The sequence below is a fragment of the Struthio camelus genome, chromosome 21 (genome assembly GCF_040807025.1).
Source record: "Struthio camelus isolate bStrCam1 chromosome 21, bStrCam1.hap1, whole genome shotgun sequence".
NCBI classification, from domain to species: Eukaryota; Metazoa; Chordata; class Aves; order Struthioniformes; family Struthionidae; genus Struthio; species Struthio camelus.
The window spans coordinates 3,756,159-3,783,741 of NC_090962.1; the positions used below are offsets into that span (position 1 = coordinate 3,756,159).

General features: G+C 40.5%; 1 protein-coding gene across 6 annotated transcripts in view; it reads left to right on the forward strand.

Annotated features, from left to right (window-relative positions):
• DVL1 (dishevelled segment polarity protein 1) overlaps nt 1-27,583 on the forward strand; it is a 117,244-nt gene that overhangs the window by 51,183 nt on the left and 38,478 nt on the right. For all 6 annotated transcript variants that reach the window (XR_011135848.1, XR_011135847.1, XR_011135846.1 and 3 more), the window contains exons 3-5: nt 8,900-9,021; nt 15,363-15,475; nt 21,181-21,319. Coding sequence is in view for 3 of the 6 variants with exons in the window: in XM_068916371.1 (XP_068772472.1) it covers nt 8,900-9,021; nt 15,363-15,475; nt 21,181-21,319 (374 nt within the window). In the remaining 3 variants the exon portion in view is untranslated. The remainder of the gene's footprint in view (nt 1-8,899; nt 9,022-15,362; nt 15,476-21,180; nt 21,320-27,583) is intronic.

The window sequence follows — 27,583 nt, forward strand, 5'->3', positions numbered from 1 at the left end:
CATGTAGGAAGTCTTCTGCAACTGATGACAGATCTTTTATATTCTGATTATTTAGACTTAATTGGTTAATCAATTGGAGCATCTGTCATACAAGGAGTGGCTGAGTAAACTGGGATTGTTTAACCTGGAGAAGAGAAAACTCAAGGGGGGAAAATCTTATCGGTGTATATAAATAGCTGAGCGGAGGGGGTAAAGAAGACAGACCCAGGCTCTTCTTGGTGGAGCCCAGTGACAGAATGAGAGGCAATGGGCGCAAATTGAAATGCCTGAAGTTCCACTTAAGTGTTTAAAAAAATATTTTTACACTGAAGGTGGTCAGACACTGGAACAGGTTGCCCAGAGGGGTTGTGGTGTCTCTATCCTTGGAGATGTTCAAAATCTGACTGGATGTGGTCCTGACCAACTTGCTCTAGTTGACCCTGCTTTGAGCAGGGGCTTTGGACTAGTTGACCTCCAGAAGTCCCTGCCAACCTCGATAATTCTGCAAATGAATTCACTACTACTTCTGTAGCTTTTGATGTTTCTTATATTTGCGTCATCCTGTTTTGGAGTGATGAGTCATTGGAGTCATTTCCTTTTCTTTAGGAAGAACGGTAAGTTCAACTTACCTTTCTTTCTTAGATAAAATTAATTCAATGATCAAGCGGAGTGAAATAGTTTTGGTTCTTCAGGCCAACCAGGAGCTAATGCACAAGGAGTCAAAGCAAAGTCTCCAAGACTGTGAATGATGCTATGGCAAAGATCTGCAAGCAAATTGTAGATGTGTGTCTTCAATTAATTGTTTCAAAGAACTAGTACTGTATAGTCTTTTGTGAGTTCTCTATCAATGTTGGCTCTTCACAGACTCTGCTGCTCAGCAGCAAGTGCCATAATGCATTAAAATCCCATTTATTTGGAGGCGTGAGTAGTTGAACAAGAGTTAGTGAGCAGATTTGTGCAGGTAATATGAATGTAGATGTTTCTTCAAAAGACTTAAGGACTCCCTCTTTGCTTCCTTACCGTACGTCAGCTTGTTTCCAAATTTATATGCCTATCTCATGCATGTGGATTCAGTTTATAGCTCTCTTCTTGCAGATCATTTACAACACTTTTTACAGATGATGTTGACAAGAGCTCAGAGGTTGTTCACTGTTCTGAACAATCAGCTGAGACATCTGTGCCTGACCTATGTTACCAATTGCAAATCACTTTTTTTGCACTAGCATCCATAAAATTGTCATGCTTATCTGTTTTTTCCTTGCTGCTAATTAATGTAGGAGTTTTATGTAAATCTTACTGTAAATTAATTGTTCACAGTGTGGAATCCTTTAGTATCCTATGCACTGGAACTGACTAGATAACTGCATCCGTATACTTCAGGGCTAGCAGAGTTGATCTGTAGCTTTTGGAAAAACTGTGGTTTTGGCAGGGCTATTTTCTTGTTTGGCTTCCCACGTGATGGATGTGAGCCTTCTTTGTCTCTCTTGTTGTTATAAAATATGCATCAGCTGGTAGCAGACAGCTTGGATTCTTTCACCAAACCATCTGTGATAATTATCCTTCTCACTGTAAATTACTGGTGTGTATAGGTGTGTATTTCACATCTAGACAACATATTTAAAATTGGAACATTAAGCGCACGCAATATAGCTTGACTGTTTCCTCCCCCACCACTCCCATCTTGACTGATGCAGTGACTACTTTGATGTTTACAGGACAAGTGACGTTTAGAAAGTTGAGAGTTTCATCTTTTTTAGTAACAGCTGAATTTTTGTGTTTGTCATAGGCAGGAACTTTGATCTTTGTGTCATATGTAGGACTGATTTCCATAGGAGAAAGTATTTAAGGGAGGCTCTGCAAGTATTTGGTAGTTGCTTACTGTTGCTGCCCTGGGAACTCAATGTAGTTAGGTTAACACTGAATTGGAATCTTGCTCCTAATTAGCTATTTGGACCTCTTCCCATCCCTCCTGTGTCCTGCTTGCTTTTCTCATCTACATCTTAGATTTTGTGCTTTTGTTCTTTTTTAAGGACTAAATAATTTGAGGGCAGAGGGCTTCTGCTTATGAGATTTATAGTGCCTTGTTCAGTGCAGCCTGATTTACCTTTAAGATTTTCAACAACATAGACTAACATTAATTATATGACAGAGTACTTCATTTAGTATTTATTATTGTAGCTATATTTACACAAACACACCTATTTCCTGCCTATTTCACAGAGGACAAGAATAGAAGTGGGGCTGACAAACTGACATCCCCACTGATAGCAATTAAGATCTTGACATATCATGGAAAGTAAATCTCATTGTAGTGTTGTCTATGAGATCTGACACCTCCCACCCTCGCATTCCCCCTCCCCTGAAATTGCAGGCACCAGGCAATTGTACAGGATTTGAACCGTGTTGTTGCTTCCTGAATTTGATTATTTGGTCTCAGATAAAGCAGAGTTGTACCCTGTTGCAATTTATGTTTTGGCACTGTCCTGTGCCATCCAGTTGAAGTTTGTTGTTAGAACTCTCTCCATGCAGTTTGTTCTGGAGTGAGTTCTTTGTAGGAACTTCTGTGCCAAAACAATGGCTCATATCTGAGGTTGATAACAATCTTTGACTTGAGAAAGCTGCTATGATTTTTGCACTAGCTAAGGATCAAGCCTATTGTTTGTACAGATCTTCTCTTTTCATTAGCACAGAATTTTAATTTTGCTGTAGGCAGCACTAGATGTGATGTGCCAACTTCCCCTCCTTGCTTTAGCTTTGGCCAAGCACATCAAATCACAAAACACCATACAAATGTACTGGTTCACGATACTGAGCATCAGCGTGGGCCCTAATCAGCTATTTTCAACTGCTTTTTTTTTTTTTTTTTTTTTTTGCTCTGGACATTATGTTCTCCTTCCCTTTTCTTTCACATTCATTTACACAATCCTGTAACCAGCCTGCACTCCAGGGGAGCTGATGAAGAGTTTCTTTTTGAAGTCTTTCAGTTCTCTTCTGCACTTTAACCAGCAGGTGATTATCCTGACTGGATGCCATGGTTATAATTTCCCTTGCCAGCTAGAAGCCCTGAAAAAAATAGCTGTGTATGTATTTCTACAAGAGCAGATTTCACTTTTTACAGGACAATGAGCTATCCAGCTTTATGCTGTCTAAGAAAAGAATAGTAATTTTGATGTCATATGAGTCCCAACTTGACTTGTGCACAAGTACTCCAAGCTCATTGGCACAGGCACGAAAATGCAATTAATAGATCTGGTGTGTCAGTGGCAGCATTCTCCCCTTGCTGTGACTCAGATGCTGTAGTTCGGGTTATTGTGGCTGGTACTTTGTGGCCTAAGAAACCCAGTCTTGAATACTCTTTTCAGTAGGCTGCTGGCTTACCTGCAGCTTTGGGAGCAGACCAGCAATACTGTCGAACAAGTTCACCTATTTAAAAGAGCTTCTATGGTGGGTTGTGGTTTTTTAATTTTATTGTTATTATTATTATTTCTTTCCCAAGTGGTTGGTGCTTAGATCTACAGGGGCATTTGGTCTATGGCACGTGTTTTTTGGTGGGGCCAGAGATCAGGTGAGTGAACATGAAGCAACAGGCAGGTATAGTTGCTTGCTTTTATTCCATGGATGAGCAGATTATAGGTGAGGTGACAGCAAGACATGAGAGTTTTGGGGCCTAGCCAACAATTCTCACCTTGCTGACTTTTGCTGAAGATGACTGCAAGGTTTCTTGCTTTCATAAGAGAAAGCCTGTCAATTGTGATTATGCTGCTAAGAAAACAGACCCTCTTAGCTGTGTAAAACTTGTTAACCTGTTCTCTGGGGCACAGCGGGAACCCTGGTGAGTACATGTTGGTGTCTTTTGCCTTTCATTAGCATTCTAATAAGAACCGTGACACAATTTGTCAGATGCACTTGATGATAAAGTGTGACCTTTCCCATTTGTGAGTTAAATCACAAATGAACTTTGTTTGCCTTGCAATATGGATCTAAATGGCATTCCAGCTCTTACTTTGGCTAGACTACTGTGCAATCACTGTAATATGCAGGAAGAAGAGGTTGTAAGGGCCGTTTGAACATGCAGGGTAAAGTAAGAAAGAATACAGAAAGTCTGTTTAAAAAAAAAAAAAAAACAAAACTGAAAACCAAACCCAAACTCTGTATGCTGTGAAGTACAGTTGTTTGAATTCTCTGCTCTGCATTTCCCAACCTCCTCCCATTCTAGACTAATCTGCCCCACCCATTCTTCTTAATTACTGACATGGGCAAAAGGGTTAGTTTATACCAGTATGGTGTTGTGTGACTTGCGGCCAGAGATGGAATCTGATTTTGGGAGAGGCAGGAGGGTGAAAAATTTGAGATTCCTAATAGAAACTTAGACTTAACAAAGTGCTAAACATGCATCTTTTTGAGCACTACGCCTCTTCTAGGTGTTGAGGATGAATTATCCTAAGTCACTAAGCTATTGAGACGGATCCCTAGTTTTAATGAGCCAAAACTCTTCTGTAAGAAATAGCGGATGTGGACTTCTGTTCTGCTAACACACCCACCAGGCTGTATAATTTCTCTTGGGGGTTAGTCCATTTTCACTTCAGTGGGACTGCTTTATGTGAGTGGTGTTTGCAGGCTGAGGTTCTTGCTGGGCATTTTAGAAAAACAGCTTGCGAGGAAGAGAATATGTTACCTGCGGGCTTTTTGCGAAAGGTTAAAATGCTTTCCTATTTTCTCTACGTAGTCCAGGGACAACCTCCCAGGGGAAGCTGCGAATGTGGAAAGAGTTGGCCTGTGGTTGCTCCAGATCAGAGCCAGCTGAGTGGCCTCTGCCTGCACTTTGCACTAAGTGGGTTGGCTGTTATCTGTGTTTTTTAGGAAGGCTTTGCAACATCTGGGAACAATTCTCTGACAGGCTGCTGGGGATGTGCACTATTTCCTATTGGCTGGCAGTGACGTCATAGCTGTGTGCGAATCTCTCTTTTTTTCTTCTCTATAATCTAGGTGCCAGCAGATAGTACTTGTCTTGTTTGTGTATAAGGTTTTTAGATGCTGTGTATGTAATTGCCGTTAGAATTGTCATATAGAACTGTTTTGTCTTCTACCATACAGTGGAACACGGGAGTTAGGATTGTTGAATAATCTTCAGCAAAGTGCGTTGTTGTCTTTTGGAACATAACTGGGGCAGTGAATTCAAATCCAAATAAACAGATTCCTGTTGATTTCTAGTGTAGAACATAAAGTGATATCAGGGCCTGCGTCTTCTCTTGACGGATTTCATGTACCCTCACTCACCTGCTGATGATCTTAATATCATATAGGAGGCAATGTTTATAGAGTTGTGTGGGAAGTCTGACCCAAAGTGAAGAGGATGTTAATGCAATACTGTGAAGTAGATCTTCTTCCGGGTTCCTCTTAACAGAGAAGGGAGGTGGGGGTCGCTGTAAGCCTCCCTAACCTTTGAGGTGCCAGAATGAATTATTGGGAGAGGACTGGAATCCTAGTATATGAGAATGAAGCCTCGCTAAGGGGCAGGTGCAGCCAGGAATGGACTGCTAGAATCTGAGAAAGAGGAGATGGGGAAGAAGCAAACAGGGTAGTGTGAAGGATTTGGGACTGGAAGAACAATAGAAAGAATGTGCCAGCTACAAAGCTCTAGGATTTTGAGGTCTTCTCTTTGTTAGAGTAACATTATGTGGTTTTGTTCTGTTATGCGCAAGAATTCTGAAATTAGAGTGAATTCAAGTTTTAATTGAAGGACACTGTCCTTTTTCTAGCTGTGATCAGTAGATCACAGGTAGGGAAAAGACCTTGAAAGAAATCTTCCTTCCTTAGTCATGCGGCAGAAGCTGTTGCTGTCATTTGCAGGAGCACGGGTACACTCAACCACTCTGCGTTGCTTGGTTTCAAAGTCAGTTAGTTGTCTTTTATTTGGTGATTTCTGATGCAGAAATTTTATTTGCTGCTCCAGGAATCGCTTTCAAGTTTACAGGACAAGAGGTCAGCATCCCTTCCAAAGGTGATTCATGTAAAGGACTCAAAAGAGGAGCTATCTCTGTGGTCACTGCCCAGTGTACACATCTGCCTATTTTTAGCTGGGGTGGGGAACATACAAGAAGAACAGAACGTACAGAAGAAGAGTCACCTTCTACCTGCTGCAAGAATCTGGAAGGGTGAGATACGGGAATAGGATTATAGGATCCCTCCTATTCTTACTCCACATGTTCTCTGGGGAGGCAGGCGACCCTGTGTTTAAAGATAACTTGCCGCAAAGTTGCGGTCAGTGGAATTGAATTTGTTTCACAGATACTCTGCTATACTAAGTCACGAACAAACACCTGAAATGCTTAACAGAATCCAGATTACTTTAATCTGAGATAACGTTATGTCTTGTCAAGCAGGAAAGCTGGCCTGGTGAACAGAACACTGAACTAGCACGCAGATATTTTAGTTCAGGCAATCTTGGGCATGTCCTTCAGTTGTCTGTTACTTGGATTCCCCACTGAATAAGCTGTAAGTAGATATGATTGACACTGTGCTTGCAGAACTCGAGGGCAGTAAGGCTGACATGAGGTTTCAGCAATCTAAGGACTGTGAACAGGTGTTTGCTCTGCAAAAGTGTGCACTGTCAGAGGTTGATGCCCTAGCTGTTTTGCAGCGGAGTGGTTTGTGAGAGCATTCCCTGACCTGCTTTGGGCAAATAGCTCATAGAGTTTAGATATGTGATGCAATGCAACTGATATTTGCCTGAAGCAGTTTAGTAGGTGTTCACTCCAACCTTACTGTGAGCAAATTATGGGTGCAGCAGTTTCTAGGTGTTTGGTGGTGAAAAGGGAGATGTGCTATCGTTGTCCACTACAGCTGGATCTGAAAGAGGTCACCTATTAAGAATTTAATACATGTGGCTCTTCAATTAGTTCAGACCTAGAATGATAGAAGGGGACAGATGATGGAATCATAGAAAGAAGTAAAAATTTTATTTTGAAACCCTATTCTTGTCTTTCTGTGCCTGTATGTTGGGAAAGGTCTCTTTTTACTTCACAGCCAATTTTCTTAAAGCTGTTCCTTCTAGCCCAGGTCACCTCCTGTGTGAAGCTGAGCAAGTTGCTTCATTTTGCTTCAATTTGTTCTCAGTACAGTGATATGAGCAATGCTGCCTCACTTTTTCTCGATCTGTTAAGTGCAGGCAGTCCTCAGTAGGGTTGGTCTGCATAGGATGCCTAGCAAATAGGAGACAATTTTTGTACTGATAATGGATATAGTATGATCATTTATAATATGATCAAGTCTTTCAGATAGTGAAATTCTAATTTCATTTTGGGCAAGATCCAGCATGTTGGCCATCTGCGTTCCTGGTTTAGGTAGGAGAGGATAGGAATTTATTTCACCATTGCTGTGCTTTTTAATAAAAAATTCTTTGACTACTTAAATTAGGAGGCGAAGTGGAAGCAGAACTGGAACTGCTATTTTGGAATTACCATGTTCTGTTTGCAGAGATGGATTAAAGGGCATCTAGGACCAGTGCACGTTTTTGATGTACATCAGTGGTGCAATATGAACTGTGCATGGTTCTTCAAGGATTTAAATTCTGTTTATCTGTGTTGATTATTTTAATCTCAGCTTTGTGAAATCAGGAGTATCCTGTCTTTCTGGGTTGGGGAACTGAGGTACACGTGCTGCTTTTCTTATCGAAGATTTTACTGAATCACTAGTAGAGAAGGGACCAACACTGTCCGGTTCCCAGTGTACACTTCAGCTAGTTTCTTCCAGCATCAGAAGGATTTTGAAAAAGTTAATGTGGAAAATTAATCTCACCTGGGTATACAAAAAGCTCCTTTAACACAAAGCGTCTCTGTCATCTTTTGCAAAATACAGAATCTGTGTTTTTTAATGCAGCATTTCTGGCAAAATATTTGATAAGTAGATACTAGGCTGGTGGATAAATTAGGTAGATCTATAGATGTATATAGATGTTTGGTGTTTGTAGTGGGAAGACTGATTGTTATGCCATATCTCCGTTAACTATTTCTGTGTGAGCACTGTGTGTCAAGTGTTCTGTATCCTTCCTGTATACTCTTGTTGGCAGGCTGTCAGGAGCCTTCAGCTTCCGTGAATGCAGATGCTGGTGTCAGTTTTGAAGGTGTTAGTTATAACAATGTAGTTTTATAAAAGTTTTCAGGTTGTTACGGATTATAGAGGAGTATACCCTGCACACCCTGGTTTTCACAGCATATTTGGGAAATGTTATTTTGCAGCTCTGCCTTCAGGGACTATTAAGAGACAGAACGGGCTCAAGACGCATGAGTCTGACCAACATGAGGAATTTGGTCCTCCTTCTAAAGTTTATGGGTATTGAGATTTGGTGGATTTTGTTTTTAGTTCAGACACCTAATGGGATAGGGGGCAACCCTGATTTGGCTCTTGGCCAGACTAGTTTGTGAATTTTCCTTTTTTTGAGGGTCTTCGTATAACAAGTTACAGCATATTTGGGCATCAGACTGTCAAGTTTCAGCTTTCGCTTTTTATTTTTATCATAACAAAAACAGACTTAAAATGCAGTCTTGCAGTGTGCGTGCGTTTCACAAGGGATCCTGACAACTTGCATGCCTAGGAAACACAGAGGATTCGGAAATGACAGGTCATAAGAAACATTGCGTTCCCTGCCCAGTGTGACTGTGCTGAGATAAAGAAAACTCTGTGGTGCTCACGGGAACTTTGTGCATCTCCTAGCTGGTGGTGTTTTCATGTTGAGATCGAATGTAACAGGCTTTTGTAAAGGATTAGCAGGAATCCATGCAACTAGACACCAAGCACTTCCTCTCCCTCTAGTCCTTCTAGATGCTCACAGAGTATGCAGAAAAGCAGCGGCTGAACACCTTATGTCAAGGTGGAGAAACCTGTACAAATGTGTCTAATTCTCTGTCCTTTCTGTTGACAGCTGGTCCTGGCTGAAAGCTCTCACTCTGACACGGGTTCCCAGTGCACCGAGAGCCACACAGATCTTCCGCCTCCCATTGAGAGAACAGGTGGCATTGGAGACTCCCGGCCTCCATCGTTTCAGTAAGAGAAAGTTACCTCTTTTCTTTTTCTCCTTTAAACCCAAAAATGCAATTCCTGTCTGCCTCTTCTCTAAATTTCTCCCTACTGCTGCAAACCAGCTATTTATTGTTATTGTTAGAAAAATAATACACTTATTAGATTGAAGAGTTAAGATGGAGATGGGAAGAACAAAATCTGTCATTCTTAGAGAGAAATAAATGTCCTTTTACGTCTCATTTTGAAGCCCACTGTGGAACAATTAAGTAGGAAAGGAGATCAGAATGCTTTTAGTGGCATAAGGAGGACAGCCTTTTATTACAATTATGTAGTGTGCAGAGACAGCAGAACACTGATACCACGAGTAAAAATTTACTTAAGGAATAATATTTCCTCCCTGTGCATACAAAGGCTAACAGCTTGGGCTGCGTATAGCCAGACTAGTTGTCATCTGATTTAATGGTAGCCTCGTTATTTCCTGTTACACGTGCTGAACCAGTATGAGTCCTTGCATATTCTCTTATTTTCAGGGAGGCACTCTGAATTTACCTAAGGGGGATTTAAAGCAGGGTCTGGTTCTGGTTCTGAATAATATATAAAATATTGGAAAATTGTAATCTTATTTCCTGTCCATTTCATGGCACAGCAAGTGGCTTCTCAAGGACTAGGTGTGCCTGAAAGCTAGCATGGTGTCTTGTTTTTAAATATTGCCCAGACCAAGCCTGAACAATGCTAAACTTTGAAGAGTTCAAGTTCTGAATTTTACAGCTTTCCTTTTCTTTTTTTTTGAATTTAATTAATTAAATGTATTAATTTTTATGTGGTGAACCTAATACCTGACCCCAACTTCAAAGCTAGCTTCCCATGCATTGATTCTTTAGGAAGATGAAGTTCTGCATTTAAACTTTGAACTGCAAGTCAAAAAAATAGTAAATTAACACCAGCTGATGCACAGTGAATAGAAGCGACTGACAGACAAGTTTCTGCAAAGGCTTGTACAGTGCTGGAGCACCTACCTGCATCGGAACTGAAGCCCAAGTTCCTATCTTTCTCCTCTTCCTCCAGCTGCCAGAATACTCACCTGCACCCCCTGATAACCAGATGGTATTATTCTCTAGGACTTTCTTGCAGCTGCTGTAAATTTGGTGTTAAAGTCTAGATGCAGTCTTTTTCTATGTATAGTGAATAATCCTGCCCCATCTGTCCTAAGCTGTAAAAAGGGTAGCTTGCCTAGCTAATTGAGCTTTCAGTGCCTCTTGCATAGTATACTTGGCAGAGTTTCTCCTGCTCGTCACATCAGTGAGTGCTGAAGCTGGCTTCAGTTCCTGAATAGGCCTTGTGCTGCAAGGACCGGAGTGGTAGACAGCCCTAGTATGTAGGGGTTGACATCTGTTTCATTTCCCAGCCTTGGCCCAGCCCCTTGCATTTCCCTCCGCATTGCTGACATTAACAAATAACCAGAAGGATGGGCTAATGCAGGGAGCGCAGCCCCAGCACTAGCAATCCAGTGGCTCCTGTGTTTTGAGAATGAAACCTAGTCTTGATTTGGCTGTTGTCACGTTTTTCTGTTGCTTTCTGGGGTGTCTGAGTCTTTTACAGATAAATGCCTTCTGGAGGGGACAAGAAATCTTGGGAAATACTAACGCTGACTGACACTGCATTTCTTGCAAGGGTTTTGCTGCCCTCGTGTGTTTATGAGTTACTTTATGTTGGCAGGGAGAGGCCTGTATGAGTGCAATCACATGACCGGCAAGTATAACTAGTCCTTTGTCTTTCAGACCTATAGCTAAATGTAATAACTGCAAGATCAAATTTTATTTAAAAATAAAATTAAATTACATTTTAAGTTATAGGATCATGTGTGTAAGACCCACTCACTGCTAATAACTGTGCGTAATAAGACTGAAGAAAATTAACCTGTGCTCTGCAAATTTATCTGCTGTCCTTCATAGCACCCTCAAAAATACTGTGTCTTCTTGCCCCCAGTCAGCACAGTGTTGCAAGTGATATTACCTTCATATTACAAAGCGAATGTGGGAAACCTCAAAGAGGTGAAGTAACTTATACAAGTCATGCTGTCTCAGGTGTAGCAACACAGGAGGTCCTTTTTTTTCTGGCTTGAGTTCTCGTTCCTAGGTAAACCATCTTCTTCCTCCTCTTTTTGCCTCTCTCTGCCCCTTTTTTACTTTTCCTTTTTTAAACTGTGGTAGAGATTCTGACTTCAGGTCCTGGCTTGTGGGCAGGCCTTCTGAACTAAAACGTGCTCTCCCTTAATGCCTTTTTTAAGTCCAGAAGGGAATCTAATGATGACCTAATCTTACCTCCATGACACAGGGCAGAGAATCTCACTCGGTTACTCCGGTTACACCAGGCCCTTAATTCTGTTTAGCTATTAGCGTTTCATTTAGAAAGACATCCAGTTTTCCTTTAAGGATTCCAAGTGATAAAGAATACACTGCAATCTGAGATAATTTGTCTCAGTGGTTAGTGACTCTTTATTAAAATTGTTTGCTGTATTCCTCATCTGGATTTGTTTAGCTTCAGCTTCTAGCAATTTCCCAGTAGATTAAAGAACCATCCAGCGTCAGGAACTGCTTCCCCCTGTGGATATTTGTAGACAATGATGGTAATCTCTTGATCTGCTCTTGGAGAAACTTAATAAATTGAGCTGTTCAAGTCTTTCAGTGTAAAGCATGGCTTCCTGAACATGATTCATTACTGTAATTCTCTTATGATCCATTTTCAATTTTTCAGCGTTACTTTTAAAGGATAGATCTTGGGAAATGGCGTGTGCTGATTCTGCAGTACTGTCTCTGGTGGCACTTCTGCTTACTGTCCCCTTGAGTTGTGTTTTCCTCTAAGATAGCAGTAGTGCAACCCTGCAACTTTCACAAGCCTAACTTCAGTATCACTGTATTCCCACATATCACACCCCCCCCCCCCAATGTGACTTACCTTCTTAGATCACTGAGATTTTTTTTTTAATGCCTCTAAAACCACCACAGACATGATATCTCTCTTCCTTCTTCAGTAATGGTTATGTAAAGATAATTGGGGTATTATTTGTATGAAAAGCCCAGCTGAGCTAGATATTGTGTAACTGCGCATACAGAAATGCGGAAATGTTGCTGGCTTACACAGACTACAAGAAATGGATGGGGTGGACAGATCAGAAGGCAGTATCGGCAAAGGGAATAAGGTACATATGAGAGGGGAAGTTTGGTTCCAGCTAGGTGTTTGACAATGTTGATGATTTGTTTCATCGTTTATTAAATCCAAAGGAAATATACTTCCCTCCCCCCTCCCCCCCACTGGTGGGGGTTTGGAAGCTTGTCTTCTATTTCATACATCACCACTTCTGTTTGCTAGTAAGCTGGGCATTGAGAAAGCCATGCTCATCCTGAGTGGTTGAGGCTGCTCATAGTTTATTGGTGGAGGAGCATAAGTGAGTTGAGAGTAGTCAACCTCTGAGCTACCTTTCTTACTCTTGCCCACAGCTCTTGGGTATGTGCACTAGAAATTTAATTTAATTTGCTCAGCTGTGAGAGAGAAAACAAGCCAACTGAGAAGTTCCTTCTGTACCCTTCATTTCTGCTCATTTAGCCTAGTAAACTGGGTAGTAATGAATAGTAACAGTGGTAGTCACTAGATGGTGCTGCTGAGATGGCTTAGAGTCTCTTAGGGACTGGCTGTATAACTCCCAGTGCCCACCTTTGTGTTTAACAAAGGCAAGAGACCCTACGTTAGGAAACAGTCACTCTCTTCCCCTCTTCAGCTGACCAGGACTGAAACAAGAAATGCAAATGTACTTGAGACAACACTTAAAAACGTGCTTGTATTTGGATAGCTTCGTTAGGGCTTAAAGTGTGCGTTCAAATGTTTTCTGGAATAGGGACCTCTATTTCCTAATTTATATGGTGGGCATGTCAATACATTTCATTCATTCAAAGGAAGTTTGTGCAGTTAGAGAAGGCTTTCAGCAGTTGTCTTTAAATGTAACACCATGCAGATGTGCTTGCACATATACCTGTTCTGAGTCCAGCTAAATTGTGTATATTGGTCTTGGACGAGCCCTCGTTTGACTATCCAGCCATCAGGCTATGTAGCTAGGTTAATGCCCAGGTTCAAGATTAGCCTTCAGAGAAAGAACTCTTGGTCAACAGTGTGGCATTTTGGTAGAGGTACAAGGAAAGCAAGCAGGAGTAGCAGCAAGAGATATGGGCTAGCAGCAAAACTGTTGTTTTGTGGGGGCATCCTACAAGCTCTCAGTGATATTATCCTAGTGTTATATTTTTTTCATCAACAAAGAAAGTCTGCAAGGTTCATGCAAGTTCCCTTCTTGCCCCTCATCACTTTAGGGTATGTCTGAGTGAAAGGGATGTAATTCACAGATCGATAATTTTTATTGAAAAAGTTCTGTTGCCTAGCCTCTTTTAGGTTCATGCTTAAGGATACGAAAGAAGTACCAGAGCTCTTAATGAAGCTTTTCTGATGGGTGGAATTTGTGGGTCAGAGAGGAAGAGTATGAGCAATAACTCATATTCCCTTTTAAGGGAAATCTTTCATAGCAGAGCATTAGCCTATGTCAGACCATGTTCATTTTCAGGAGCTGTAGGTCAGTTTCCACAATATAGTCCATTAAAAAGAGCTTTGGCTCTTTTCAGCACTCCAAGAGGCTTTTCTCATCGCTTTCCATGTGCGTACCTCAGGGTAGTTTATGAAATGTAAGAATGGCAGAGATCCATAAAACACATTGAGCCTGAGGGGAAAAGTGAAGAGCCAAGCTAATTCTGGGCAAGGTTAAAAAGAGTATCTCCCTCTTTGCTCCAGCCAGCTGCACTTTAACATGACCTTTTTTTTTTTTTTTTAAACTCAGCAGAGATCTTGAAACAGATGGTTGCAAATAAGTGGTCTTACAGACTTAGTGCTTTGTATTCCTGCCACTGTTCTTGGCTAGCAGACTTGACTCATCTACTAAAATTACAGGTGACAGGCAGTATGGTTTGTATGAATTGAGAAATGGCCATTTCTGAATGTCTGGAAGTTCAAGAGTTAGGGAGCTGTTGTTGATGTTTGTTTAGATTCATCCCAGAAAGTGGTCCTGAACCATGGGGGCAAATTCTCTGCTTTCTCTTTGAAACCTTTTTTTCTGGCTAATTATAGTAGTGGAAAAGTTACTCTCAGCAAGTAGAGCCGTCACAAAACCAGAAGAAATCTGGCCACTGAGGTGGTCATCAAGGTCCTCCTGATCTTTGCCCAAAGTTTACCTGTTCATAATGGCCCTTCACTGGGACTTGCTAGATGGAGGACTGTGCTGCACTGATGTGACTGGGTGACTTTCAAACAGCTGAGAGCATGAGGGGAGGATCTGAGATCTATTTGTACATCCTACAGACGTGCACTTAATTATTCTCAGCCTTGCTGTGACTTGTAAGACTTCAGCCTTCAAGGTCACAGCTCTGTATTAAAAGTGACTGCAGTGAGTTGTGATTTCTGCCCCCTGGCTGTTAGCATGCCATATGTCTAGCTCAGTTTGTCAGGGAAATAAGCCTGTTTGTGGATGAACAAGCAACCAAGGAAGTGAGCTGAAACACTGGGTTTAGAAAGCAAGACTCTGTCCTAGGTATACACCTTTGGAATACTGTAGAAAAGGCAACGTTCACAGTCCTGGTACTTCTTTGAGAATAACCCCCTTGTAGAGCATGTCCTCTGGCAATACCAGAGGAGCTTATACATACTTGTATATGCTTCTTGGATATTTGATCTTCAGAATGAGCTTGGGAGGATTTGAGAGATGTGCAGGAACTTGGGGTGTTTTGGAGGTTGAATGGGTGTGAGAGTCAATGACCTTTGTTCTTCCAAAGGGTGTTGTGTTTGCTCCAGTGTTAAGCAGGTACGCTGCTAATTTCTGATATTAAAGCTCTCATGATGGGACTTAGCTGAGCTCCCAGCTCCTGTGAAGTGTGTTAGCTGCAAAAGCTGACTTTCTGTTGCCTTATCAGTGCGCCAGAGGTCTGTTAAAGAGCAGTGCACATTTAAAAAAAATTCCTTTTCTTTGCCCATCAACAACTTTTTCTCCACACAGATTTCATGCAAAAGTCTCGTGGCAGCTTTTTTCATGTAATGATGATACTACCTGTGCAAATAGTGCTATGTCTCAGGGCAGGGAGATTGAACTGTCATTTCACCCTTCAGGTGGTTTTGGGGTGAGCAGAGCAGTCTGTGGGGGAGCTTGCACTGCTGCTGCCCAGACTAGCTAATCTATATGATAGTCGTCTGGGTCTCCTGAACCAACGTTCTCACGAATGCAACTGTGTTTTTATCAAAAGTGACACCAATGTTTCTTCCTATTTGTCCTCTTACAGTCCAAATGCTGCCAGCAGTCGAGATGGATTGGACAATGAAACAGGAACAGAGTCAGTTGTTAGCCACCGGCGAGACAGACATCGACGCAGGACTAGAGAAGGGCATGAAGATGGTGAGTTTCTTCCCCTTTTTCATTCACAAAGAGCAATTTTTCTGTTAGTCTTTCAGAGCCAGAACTACTTTTGCATGAATACTACTACTGAAGAGAAGTGTGCCTGGGTTCCTGTGTACTTTCAGGGACTATTATTATTTTAATGGGAAAACTTGATAATTGCTTTGAAAGACTTTGAAGCTCAGGATTTTCTAGGAGGTCTGGACAGCCTACAGTAAAGCGGCAGGGAGATTCTATTTGACGATATAAAGAAGTTTCTGTAGCTTTAGGAGATGATCAGTCTGGAGAGGAGTGAAAATTTAGCTGATGCTAAGCTCCATGCTGTCATGGCTAGACTGCCTCCGTTATTCAAGTTTGCTCATTTAAAGGTAGGTCACATTATCCGTATGATGTGTTAGTTTGCTGCGTAGACAGTTTGAGAGTCTTATGTTTTAACATTGTAAGATCTGAGCCCGATTCCTCTGAAATAGTTTCTGATTTCTCTAGACTTCGGTCAGCAGTACTGTTTTATGCTGGGATAACTATGGCACATTGGCTCAGATGATCCTTTTTTTAAACATATGTACATCCCAAGTACATGCATAAATTACAGAACCTCGGCTCTTGCTTCTAGTGTATGCGTCAAAGTAAGCTTGTTTTTTCATTCATTGCCAGACAAGAATTTCCAGGCTTAATTAAGAGGTAATAGGTGCCAGCCATTGAGTCTAAAATGGTCCCAAATCTGGAATACTTGGGCCCAAGAGATGCCGTCACAGACTTTATTCACAGACCCACCCACTAAAATATTTGCCTCCAGTTAGAAAACAAAAAGCTATGTATATATTCTGTATTAGAAGCAGGTGTCTTTCTGTTTGTTTAATACTTCCAAATTGTCGGTGGCTCAAAGTGAAAGAAAATTACTCGAACAGTGGGTGGAGGAACGAGCTGTCTTTGCATGGTACTGACTGCACGTTCATTTGGAAAACCACAAAGTGAGAATCTTCTAATACGGTCAGAAAGGTTATTACTGCAAGGATGTTAAAAGGTGATTTGTTTTTAATGTTAGTTTTTTGCCTGTCTCCCTAGAAGTGACTGCATTAGACGTGCCCGTGTGAACTTGATAAGGGGGAAGCATGAAAAGACTGATTTCTTAGTCTCTCTTGTCTTTTCCTTTTCCTCCTCTTCTGCATCACTTAATGCTGCATTCCAGAAGAACAGAAGGGAAGTGCTGAAATTCTTCCTGGATTGCTTGCCTCCTGTTTGTTTCTCCCTCCCCCCTTTCTTTTTTCCTTCTCTCTAAAAAATGCTAGATCTTTTATGTGATTTCTGAATATTTTCCATTCTGATCTCATGAGGCTGCTATTGTAACTCCTTAGGTAGAACAGAGCAAAGCATCCCTTTCAAGGATGCCGTTGACTTGACCTCCTGTGCCTTAGGATTCCTGAGTGTTATGCTTAGTTTAAGGTTCAAGACTGAGATCTTCAGGAAAACGATGTTAAAGCTACTACAGAATGTATGATTCCACTGTAGAATCAGTTTACAAGTTTACTATGGGCCATCTTAAATGTAGTCCATGTCTTTTTGCTAGTTCATTTTTTGTATATTATAAGCTATCTCCATGTGCTATTTCTTTTCATTAGAGGCTTGCTCTTTAAGGTGCTGAGTTACACGTGACATTGCTGAATGTCCTTCATTCCTGGTAGGGTCCTTACCTGCTCATTTAGTGTATGGCAAGATAGGGCCTGAGGGCTGCTCACCAAAGAACTAAAAATGTTCTGTTGTCTCCATGTCTGCCTGCCTGTCTTAAAAGCATGTGATCTTTTCCATTCATGCGTGTCCCTCCCTTCCTTGCTAGCGTAGTGTGGCCAGAGCACATGTTGTAGACTGCCTTTGGATTAAGTGGATAGCTGTATATTATTACAGCTGAAACTGATTTGAGATTCAGAAGAGGCAGCTGAGAGATTTGTAATGGTTGTGAGCTAATGAAGCTTATGTCTGGGGTAAATTATTTACCTGGTAATGAGTGGGGAAAGTGTTGGAGACTAAATATTACTCATAGGATTAGCAGGCCATTCCATCTGATAGGATAATAGGAACCCAAGTCATAGCTTCAAGTTTATAGCCTGTGAAACAACAGGCAAAATGTACTTCAGGGAAATGTAAATGGTGGGTTATTCTGAGAAGCCAAAAAGTTTCAGGTCTTGTCAGTAATTATGTAGAATGTAAAATAATCACAATGCATTGTATGTGCCTGCTGTGTTGTAATCATAAATCTTAAGACAAGCAGGAGAGCAAGAGTATTTTTACAAGAATTAAAACAGTGCGAGTCAGAAAGCTTGTATCTGAGCCCAGCTGAATTACTGTAGTCTTTAGTGGCATAAATATTAAGTTAAGTTGAAAGAAAGCTTGCTTAGAGACAGACTGAGAACAGCCTTTTAGGATGCTAGCAGGAAGCAAATTCAGATTTGGAGTTTGGAAGCCTCTTACTAGTAGAGGAACAACACACAGCAGCTGACTGGTGTCCAGTGGTTAGAGACATGAATAACAGATCTTCTGTGCAAATCAACTGAGTTGGAGGTTTATCTATTGAAAGTATTTGGCAAAGGACTCTGAATGGCAAATTCAATGAAATAGCCACCTGCACATAGACAATTTATGAGCACAAAAATTTCCCGAATAAATAACTCACTATAGGTGAGATGTGACACTTGGGAAGATGTCCTGTTATCATAGCATTCTTCATTGGCAGCTGTGCAAGGTCTCCTTGAGAACTTGGAGATTGCAGTCTGTAGATACCTTTCTTTAATACTCTCTAATTGATGACATCCAGAATCCTCAGCAGAGGAGAGAATGCAGAATGGAAGTTTAGAGGAGGAGGAGGAGGTCCACAAGAGTGAAAGCCTTTAGACTACCCACTTGGAATGAGATAAAGAAACTGTGCTGTCTGATCATGACCAGTGATGGCAAAGACAGGACTGGTGATTTCTAGTAGGTACTTCAGGACAACCCACCTATTGATGATCAGAGCCTCCCCCACTCCCAGCTGCAAAAGCAGAATAATTTTTGCAGAAAAGGAAGATTAGAAAATGGTGTTGGCAACTTTCTGGGCTGTGTACTTAATAATAATCAAAAACAAGTTTAAATAAAGTATCTCTCATGAGAGAGGCGTGCTGCCGAAACTGCTTCCTACTTATACCAGTTTAATGGGGATAAAATCCAGGTCGTTGTTTTCTGTAATCTGTACTACCCACCCCACTGGAATTGGAAAGCTGCCCCTGAGAGGGGCTTGTTTATAATATCAGGGCTCTGTTTAATGTCAGCTTCTCCAAATAAAGTTAACATTATCACCTAAAAGCGATGTGACTGGTTTTATAAATTGCAAGTGATGAATAGCAAAAAGAATGCAAGAAAAGCAAGCGCTCTAATAAAGAAGTTTTTTCCAGTGGAAAAATGTAAGTAAGTTTTTTTTTCTATGACTTGTTTCGACTGCTACCCCTTCTAGCTTATATACTGCTCTTCTATGAAAAATAGACATTTAAAACCCACAAAGGGTAAAAGCTAATAAATTTGTTGTAAATGCTGTGTCAGCTAGTAAATTTCAAAGACTTGCTCTAGCTTCCCATTGAAGTCGGAAAGAAAACTTGAGCAGAAGCAAGGCTGTTAAGTGATCAGAAGCCAGCTCTCAAAGCTGCTTAGGACTGTGTTAGATTTGCATTTGGTGAGGCTCTCTGTGCATCCTAAGGCAGAATCCTGAATGCTTTGCTACAAAGTATTATATGTGCATCACCCTTCTTCTTGGTTGTCATTCAGGATATTTGCACAGAGCTTGTGTGGATGGTAATGTTGCTGCATTCTGCTAGTTCAGCATACTTACTTGCCGGTGATGATATTCTCACGTGCCAACAACTCCTCCTGAAGTTGTTTAAAGCTGCAGTATGTTTAAAAGAGAGCCAAGAGGTTCATGTTCCCTTTGCCTTCTTGAAGGTTATCATCCAGCTGCCACATAGCAACACCAATGTCAGGCAAGTTAGCTGTTTCCCAATGAATGCATGTTGGGATTATGCAATCCGTTTTAATAAGGGGCATTATTTTGCTCCTTCATTTCTGGTATTTCACTGTGCAAAAGCTAAGAATAAAATGGACAAGGTGGCTGGACTTGTCCTCGTCTTTTTTTTTTTTTTTTTAAAAACTTAATCTGATGCTGAAGAAATTGGATTGAATTTATCTGATGCTGGGGTTAGCATCCAAGTTTCCAGATCTAGTGAAATATTTTGAATTTTAGGTTGCACAATGTAAAGATTTAAAAACCTAATGCTTAACACAAGGAAAAGAGGCCTGTTAATGGTTCAAGTTTGTGGCATTCACCTTAACCTTAACAGGCAGGACTCTGTCTTGAGCCTGTTAATTTGATGAAGGCAGCTGTTTTCTCAGCTTTGGAATCTGGGTATTTTTCCCTTCTCCATTTTTTTTTTTCTGTTTTTGTTATGGATGAAAGCACCTTTGAAGGAAAAACCTTTTATTATTTCACAGATGAGAAAATTGAAACAGTGGTAAAGGGTGGCTAAGCTGGACTTCACAGCCAGGTATCCAGGCTGCCTCTTAGATTTTCAAGCAATTTTACTTCAAAACTGAGCAAGAAGTGTCTTACTGAACTTTTGATGTGTGCAGTTGCACAGCATCTTCTGTAAAATTCTGAGTGGAGACATTCCTCCTTTTTGAAGGTTTTCCATTCTGTTATTGAGGAGCAGGCCCCTTGGATCTAGGATGGAACTGAGAGTTTGGAAAGTGTGCTTAAAAATATCAGAAACCTGTTATGTTTATTTCTTGATCAGGTGGCTTATCAAGCTGAGCCTTTCCTTTTCGGGGATAAGAGCATTTTTGATGAAATAGAACACTTGTGGGTTAAGGGTCTTCTAACGAGAGGTTTCTGAAAGGAAGCAGAGGAGTTTGCTTTGCAGAGGAAAATCTTAGAATTTCTCTAGAGAAAGATGAATCACTGGTGCATTTAAGTAAATGGCATTCTTACTGAAAAGGTTACCTAGAGGAATGTCTGTGCTTTCTGAATGCATCCTCACAGCCAGGGGTTAGTAAAAAGTTGTTCTGAAGTGCCTTGTGCATATGGAATGGCCAAGACACTGTGACTTTGATATGATTGTATTGCCCAGACAAGGTGGTGTAGGTAAGGGCATAGGAAGGAGTAGGACAGATCAGGGAAACGGATGGTTTTATGGGTGAGGAGTTAATAGAATTCATCGGGGAATGTTGTTTTAAGGTTTTCTGTGCTGCTTGGCTTGTCCATACCAAACTCAGACGGTGTTGACTACTGCTTTCCCAAGATCTTTTTGTGAACCTTCCTTTTGATATTAACAGCTTATTGCCATTCTAGAGCACATTTTAATATCATTATAGTACTTGTTCATGCCTGCTACTGCTTCTTTGATCCCTTTATGGCTTGCCTATTCAGTCTTGAATACAGCACGTGAACTGAGCCACAGACAAATAAACAAGCTATGAAAAAGGCAGGTATGCCAGTGTAATAGCTTTTTAAGCTGTTAACTGAAATCAGGTTCTACAAAATAACTTGGTTTCTGCATAAGGATCCTCCTGTAGGGTTGTCCACAACTGGCACTGTGAATGCAGTGCTACTCTCAGTGATGCTTTATGTATTATTTCTTTCTGCCTCTTCCTCTTTACCTAATAATACTCCATTTAATTTCTTCTTGCAGTCCCTCGGATCAATGGCCATCCCAAACTAGACAGACACCGTGAGCACCCTCCTGGCTATGACAGCTCTTCCACCATGATGAGCAGTGAACTGGAATCCAGCAGCTTCATTGACTCTGATGATGATGACAACACAAGCAGGTAGGGTGTTGGCATAGTGACTGAGTTGTTAAATACTCTATGCATCTGTTTTCCAGCCTCTTGACTGTTTCTGGGCTTTCCTTAAACATGTTAACTGAGGAGATGAGATAGTTCACATCCCTTTTCCTCCTCCCTCACCTCTTCCCTTGCCTCTCCTCCATTTTTCTGATGATGATTTGAGCTATGATTTGAGCACTGATAATTCGTCAGTCACATCATATTGTACCTGAACGCTGCTCAGAGAAACCAGCTCAGTTTTTGAGGTTCTTCCTATAGCTGAGAGCCACTTTTCCAGTTAAGAAAAAAGTTCTGTTCCTGTCCCTTCCCTTTTAATAACAAGGGTGATTACATCTTAGAATCAAAGCAATGTGCAACTGTCTGCCTATTTGTAAAGTAGTCTTGTGAATATTATAACAAAATGCTTTCATCGTTGATTCTTAATAAGTGTACACTTAACTAAGGCAGAATTGGAAAGCAATTCCTATGGAATTGCATACTGTCCGAGACCTATAAGTAGAGGAGTTCGTCAAAGTTAACGTCTTGTAAAGGCAGGTCATGTCACCAAATATTTATATGACTTTGAATTTTTTTTTTCTTTTCATGCAACCGGGGAGAATGCAATGAATTATGTCTTGCTGTTAGCAAAAAAGCCTTCCGTTTCAAGGCATCCTTTTTAATCTCTCAAGATGTTTTAGTGATTCCTTAAAAGGTTTATAAGCTGATGAATTTCTCGGATTTGAAAAAGTTTATATTTAAAGGTGCAAAGCCAGTCAAAACTAATATTGTTCCCCTTCCTGGCTTCAGTGACAGTGTTCTCTAAACATTGCTTCTAGAGCTGTTATAACATCCCATGCATCCAAACAGGATACAAAAACCCTTTGCAGATCTCTAGTTGTTCAGAGAGACCTCTAGCTAAAACAGGGTATAAATATGATATTCTTAAATTCTAGGTAGATGAGAAACAGCATAGAACAACAACTCATGGAGGTGATACTTAAATGTTTGCTGTGTTTACAAACAGATGAGTAGCTGATTGAGTTCAGTGGATATATTTGTGATCTTACAGTTAGTCACAGCTTAAATACCTGTTGAAAAATACCTGTTCCTTCAACTGCTGTTTAGAGGCTGGGTGTTTCCGAAGGATTGAAATGGTAACTACATTAACATTTAAGATTTGGTTCTGGACTAGGTGTGAGAACCTGTTTTGCAGTTACAGCAAAGTTGCCGACACCTGAAGATACAGAAAATTAGTCCTTTGGATGAGAATTAGTCCTTTGGATGCTTTGTAGTTCACCTGGATATTCATGAGTATATACATGAGTACAGAAATGTTTAGCGGGATCAGCCCTTAACCTGAAGGTACTCTAGACCTTCCTAAAGCCTTTACGGCTTCCGCTGCTCCCTTCTGCCCTAAAAACCCCCGCAGCAGCAGCAACAGTAAAAAACCCGCAGATTTTGTTTCTGGTAAATAAATGAGTTATTTCCATGGCAGCAAGATATGCCGTAGCAGATTCTGAGAGTATGCGCACAGTCAGAATGGCTGCTGAAGCACAGTATACTAGACCCAGCAAATCGTTCCATCTATTAGTAAAGTAAAACTTCCTGTGCCTGACCTAAGAAGAAAGAGGCTCTTCAGAACTGCTGGGGAGGCCTTTTCCTCTCTAGGATAGAAACTCTTGGCACACAAAATAGCTGTCAGGCCAGCTAGTCAGGAAGAACAACGTAGTGGAATGCTTCGAGGTATTCTGTTGTGTTACAGTGCTGGTGTTCTCAAGCAGATGAGCGATTGTGCTGGCAAGGAGAGGTTTTCTTAAGAGGCAAGTACAGCCGAATAGAAAATCAAGCATGCTCTCTGCTGGAGACTGGGGCCTGGGGAAGAGGTTCAAGGGGGTAAGTTTGTTTATTAACAGCTGACGAGCTCTAGTGTCAGTATCTGCGTTGTGGAGGAGGTTGTATATGGAGGATGCTGAGAGAAGAAGTCAGACATGAAGAATATTACTGCCTTAGAAGTGAAGAGGCTTTAAGGTTCAGGATGCTTTTCTAAGAGTGTTTGATGTTGTTTTATATTTTTATTTTCAATTTGGAGCAGTGCAGCAGATTTAGTTAATTTCCTGTCCAAGGAAGTTATGTTACATTTAGTTAGAGAGAAAGAGCAATTTTTTTTTTTTTTCCAGTGAGTTAATTGTTCACAGATACTACAAGACAGTATAGTTCCCTCCATTCACCCTACTTCTATCTGTTAAATTTCTACTTTAAAGATGTATTGTGTTTAGCAAAATTCATTTGACTTCTTTTTCTTGTATGGCATGAGGCATCATTTTTATAGTACAGGCAGATATCTGTCAGAAGTTCTTCAAGTACAATGACAATTTTACTGACTTTTGAAATTTGGGGAACAGAAACTTGCTGTTTTGATTACTCTTTATTTTTCTTTTAGGATGTAGGAAAAGAGACAAAAAAAATTGTTCTTAAAGGGCCCTTGAAGTAATGTGAATGTAATGATTTTTTTCCTTTGTCTTCAAATTATGATATAATTTAATTTTAGTGGCATTTATAGGTAATAGGTGATGTTTTGGATACAGATTGATGTAGGGAGCTCACGGTAACCTTTTCAATAACTGTTGTTTCTGCCTTACTTTTCTAAGCAAATAACTATCGAGAACATGGGAGGCATGTGGCTGTAGGATTATTGTTCACAACCAACAGTTAGTATTATTACTCTAAAGTAACTAAAATAATTCACTATGAAAATTTCAACTACATTTATTTCTCACTTCAAAATTAACAGTGGTACTTTTAAAAACATATAGAGATGCTTTCCTTTAATTTAACAGATCATTTGTTACTTTTTTCCTTGGGGAATGTAGATTGATTTTTTTTTTTTTTTTTTGGTAATCTTTCCTGTGGGGTTTATTAGCCTTTCTGTTAAAAGTACAGTCGGGGCTTTGGCCAGTAGCTAGTGCAGGAAATTGGTAGTTACGATTACTGGTTTCTTTTTTTCATCTCTGCATTTTATTTTTCCCAAAAGCTTATATATATATATACTACCTTGTCTTGTTCAGCAGATTGCAAAAATCATATCATTTCTGGGAATACTGCAGAGATTAAAAAATTACTACTTGTTGGAATACTTTGAGCTACTGTTTAGCATCCAGATACTAGTAGGATATGAAATATGCAGTGTTTATGAATGATTCAACAAAGATGTATTATGGCTGTGGATTAAAAAAAAAAAAAAGACAAGTAGAGATGGTTAATGTACTGTAGCTGTATGAAAAAAGAGTTAGGCTTGACTCCTTTTTAAGAAATTGTCGAGACTGTGAAACCTGCTGTTTACAAATATGCTTTCATACAGTAGAGGAGTCTTGTCAAAGCAAACTATGTTGCATGTAGATTTATTAAGACAACTTAAGTCATAGTCCAGCTTCTCACAGGAAGGGATGAAAAACTGAGTCGAGTCCTCCATTTGTGTTTTCTCCAATGTAGTATAGGTACTCTTTTTTTTCTTTGTGTACGTTTTTCAACACCATCTTCTAATGTTTATCTGTGAAGAAGCCAATGTTTAGGCACATAAAAATGTTTCTTCAGTGCCTCTTGATCATGAACTTTGTGAAGCTAATGTAAGAGACTGTTTTAGATTGAGTAATTCCCTGGGATATTATCTGTCATCTTGAAATAAATGTCAACTATGGCCTTTCTAAGGAACTGATTTCCATTCCTGCAATCTGATACTGTGTGAAATGAGAAAATACCACAGATGAGAATAATATCACTTCTCTTCATATATTACCATCTGAAAACAGAAGTGCCGGAAATTTGCCAGAAAACTCTGTTCTTGGTGGCTTAATTAAAAAAAAAAGAAAAAAAAAAAGAGAGAGAGAGAGAGAGAGAGAAATCCCAAATGTTCACTGTTTACAGAGGAATCTAAACTTGGTATCATTTGTTAAATTTTGAACCCATTTTCCAAAGGAGTTTCCCCTTGCAAAGTTGCCAAAGTACATTGAGAGAGCAAAAGCGAAGAAGGAACATGATGCTGGTATTGGCATGAGCTAATTTTTCACGCCTCCATCATCTCGGATGTCATCTTTCTGCAGTATATTTAGACTTTTCATTCTTTTTTTTTTTAGCCCATCTTTTTGGGCTCATCCTTGATATATCTCTATAAAGATAGTAATGAATATCTATACTTATATACTCAGAGAGTCAGAGAGCAATTCTGTTTTCCAGCCATACTGAGCGCAAGCAAAAAGATATTTTTATCCAGCCCAATTTTATTAGATGAGACTAAAATTTGGGAGTAATCGTTCTTTGTTTTTTCTGAGCAACAACTTATTGACGTACACCCAAGAACAGAAGGAGGAAATTGGCACAAACAGTCAGCATTGGCAGTCAATAGATCTCGTTTACTGACAGGGCACAGGAATAATGAAAACTTTGAATTTGACAAGATAATAAGCTAGCATACATTGGTAGTTACTTTTCGGTTGCTTCTTAGGAAGGACATAAGGTGCCATGGAATAGCACCAGGTTGCTGCCAAGGCTGCTTAAGGCAAAGAAATTGAGTAACCTGTGTGCTGAAGCTGTTCTATTCCTATCCCGTATTTCCATAAATCGCTATTCAGACAAACAGCCTTTGCCTGGAAAGTGGAGAAAGGACTTTGCTACTGGAGATATTCAAAAGCTGTCTGGACAGGGTCCTGGGCAACGTGTTGTCAGTGACCCTGCTTGAGCAGGGAGGTTAGACTAGATGATCTCTGGAGTTCCCGTCCAACCTCAACCATTCTGTGATTCTGTAATACTGGGTGAATTCCCTCCCTCATCTCCTGCTGTAGGAGGTGTGGCTTTCAGGATGGCTTTCTCTCCGTTTTCCTTCACTGCTATATGAACATTATTGCCTAAAACTGCTTTTAACAGTAGACATTGTTAGCCGAAGGCATTAACCCTTTCAGGCACCTAGTATCAGGCACCTAGTAATGGGAAATTGAATAAATGAAATGACATGCATAAATTTAATGAATTTTCTTTATTGACAGTAACCGTTAGGGATGTCATTTTGAAAAAGTTGGGACAGGAGGCACTGCATATTCCTTAAGTGATGCACTGGGATAAATCCTATAAAATGTGGTATGGCAGCAGGCAAAATACGGATCTAAACAATAAAAATCGGTTGCCTGGCTCCTGTGAATGGCTTTAAGGTGCAATTAGAGCCAAAGGTGCAATTAGCCAAAAAGCTGATAAAATTGTGATGCTTTATCTTTTCTGTTATGGTCCAGCCCAGCTGCCTCAAAAATTAGTGGGAAGTCTTGCATCATCATGCAAAAGAGCAGGCCTTTTATCTCCCTGTGTTGTGTCTGCAGCAGGGAATGGAATATCTAGGCAGAGGGTTTATTTGCAGCTTGGAGCGCTGAATTTACTCTAAACAGCGAAAGAAGGGCACTCGCATCTGTCTTATAGCCTTTGAAGGCATCTTTGTTGCTTGACTTGGGTTCAGGCAGAAAAGCTTCCCCAGAGTCTTTTTGCCTGTTTTCTTTTTGCTGCCCTTCTCAAAGAGGAGGCAGGTTCACTGTGGTACGAGCAATATGCCTTGGCTTTCTTCAGATTCTCCCTTACTGTTGTATGTTGGAAGGTTTTAACTGAATCCTGCTAATGAGATGTTCTGAAATAGAAGAGAAGGAGAGTTAAACTGGAGGGGAGAAAAGAAGAGGGAGAATATTGTTAGTAAAATGGTTTGTGCTAGGCTGTAATGCAAGGGGCTAACATCAAGTAAGTCCCTTTCCTTTGCATTCTTTCTATAGGGCTTAAGTAAGATTCAAGTGATAGGTCTGAATTTCACTGATAGCGGGGAGGTGAAGTGAGGGACAGAGATGAAAGTGAAATGCTGGAGTATTTGATTTTATGGTGTATGTTACTGAATTTTGGGAGCTGCCTTTGGCAGTCTAGTTTGAATGGAGAATTCTAGCTCCACGAAAAACACCTTTGCCAATACTTTTAAAAAGAGTGGTTGATACTGAATACACGCAATTTTGGGAGCCCAGCGTCTAAGGGAACTCTTTTATTTTCCCAGTTGAAGATGCTCAGCCTCAGAAAACTAGGCCCTGAGAGTTGGTTCCAGACATTGAGAATTATCAAATCTTTGATCTCTTTTCAAAACACCAACTCTTGTCTCTTTAAATGAGTTTGGCTTGCTGGGGAGGGGAAAAGGAGTGTATGAGGTTAAAATGCCTGAAATAGTTTTGTGAACCCAAAGAATAAGTCAAGAGATTT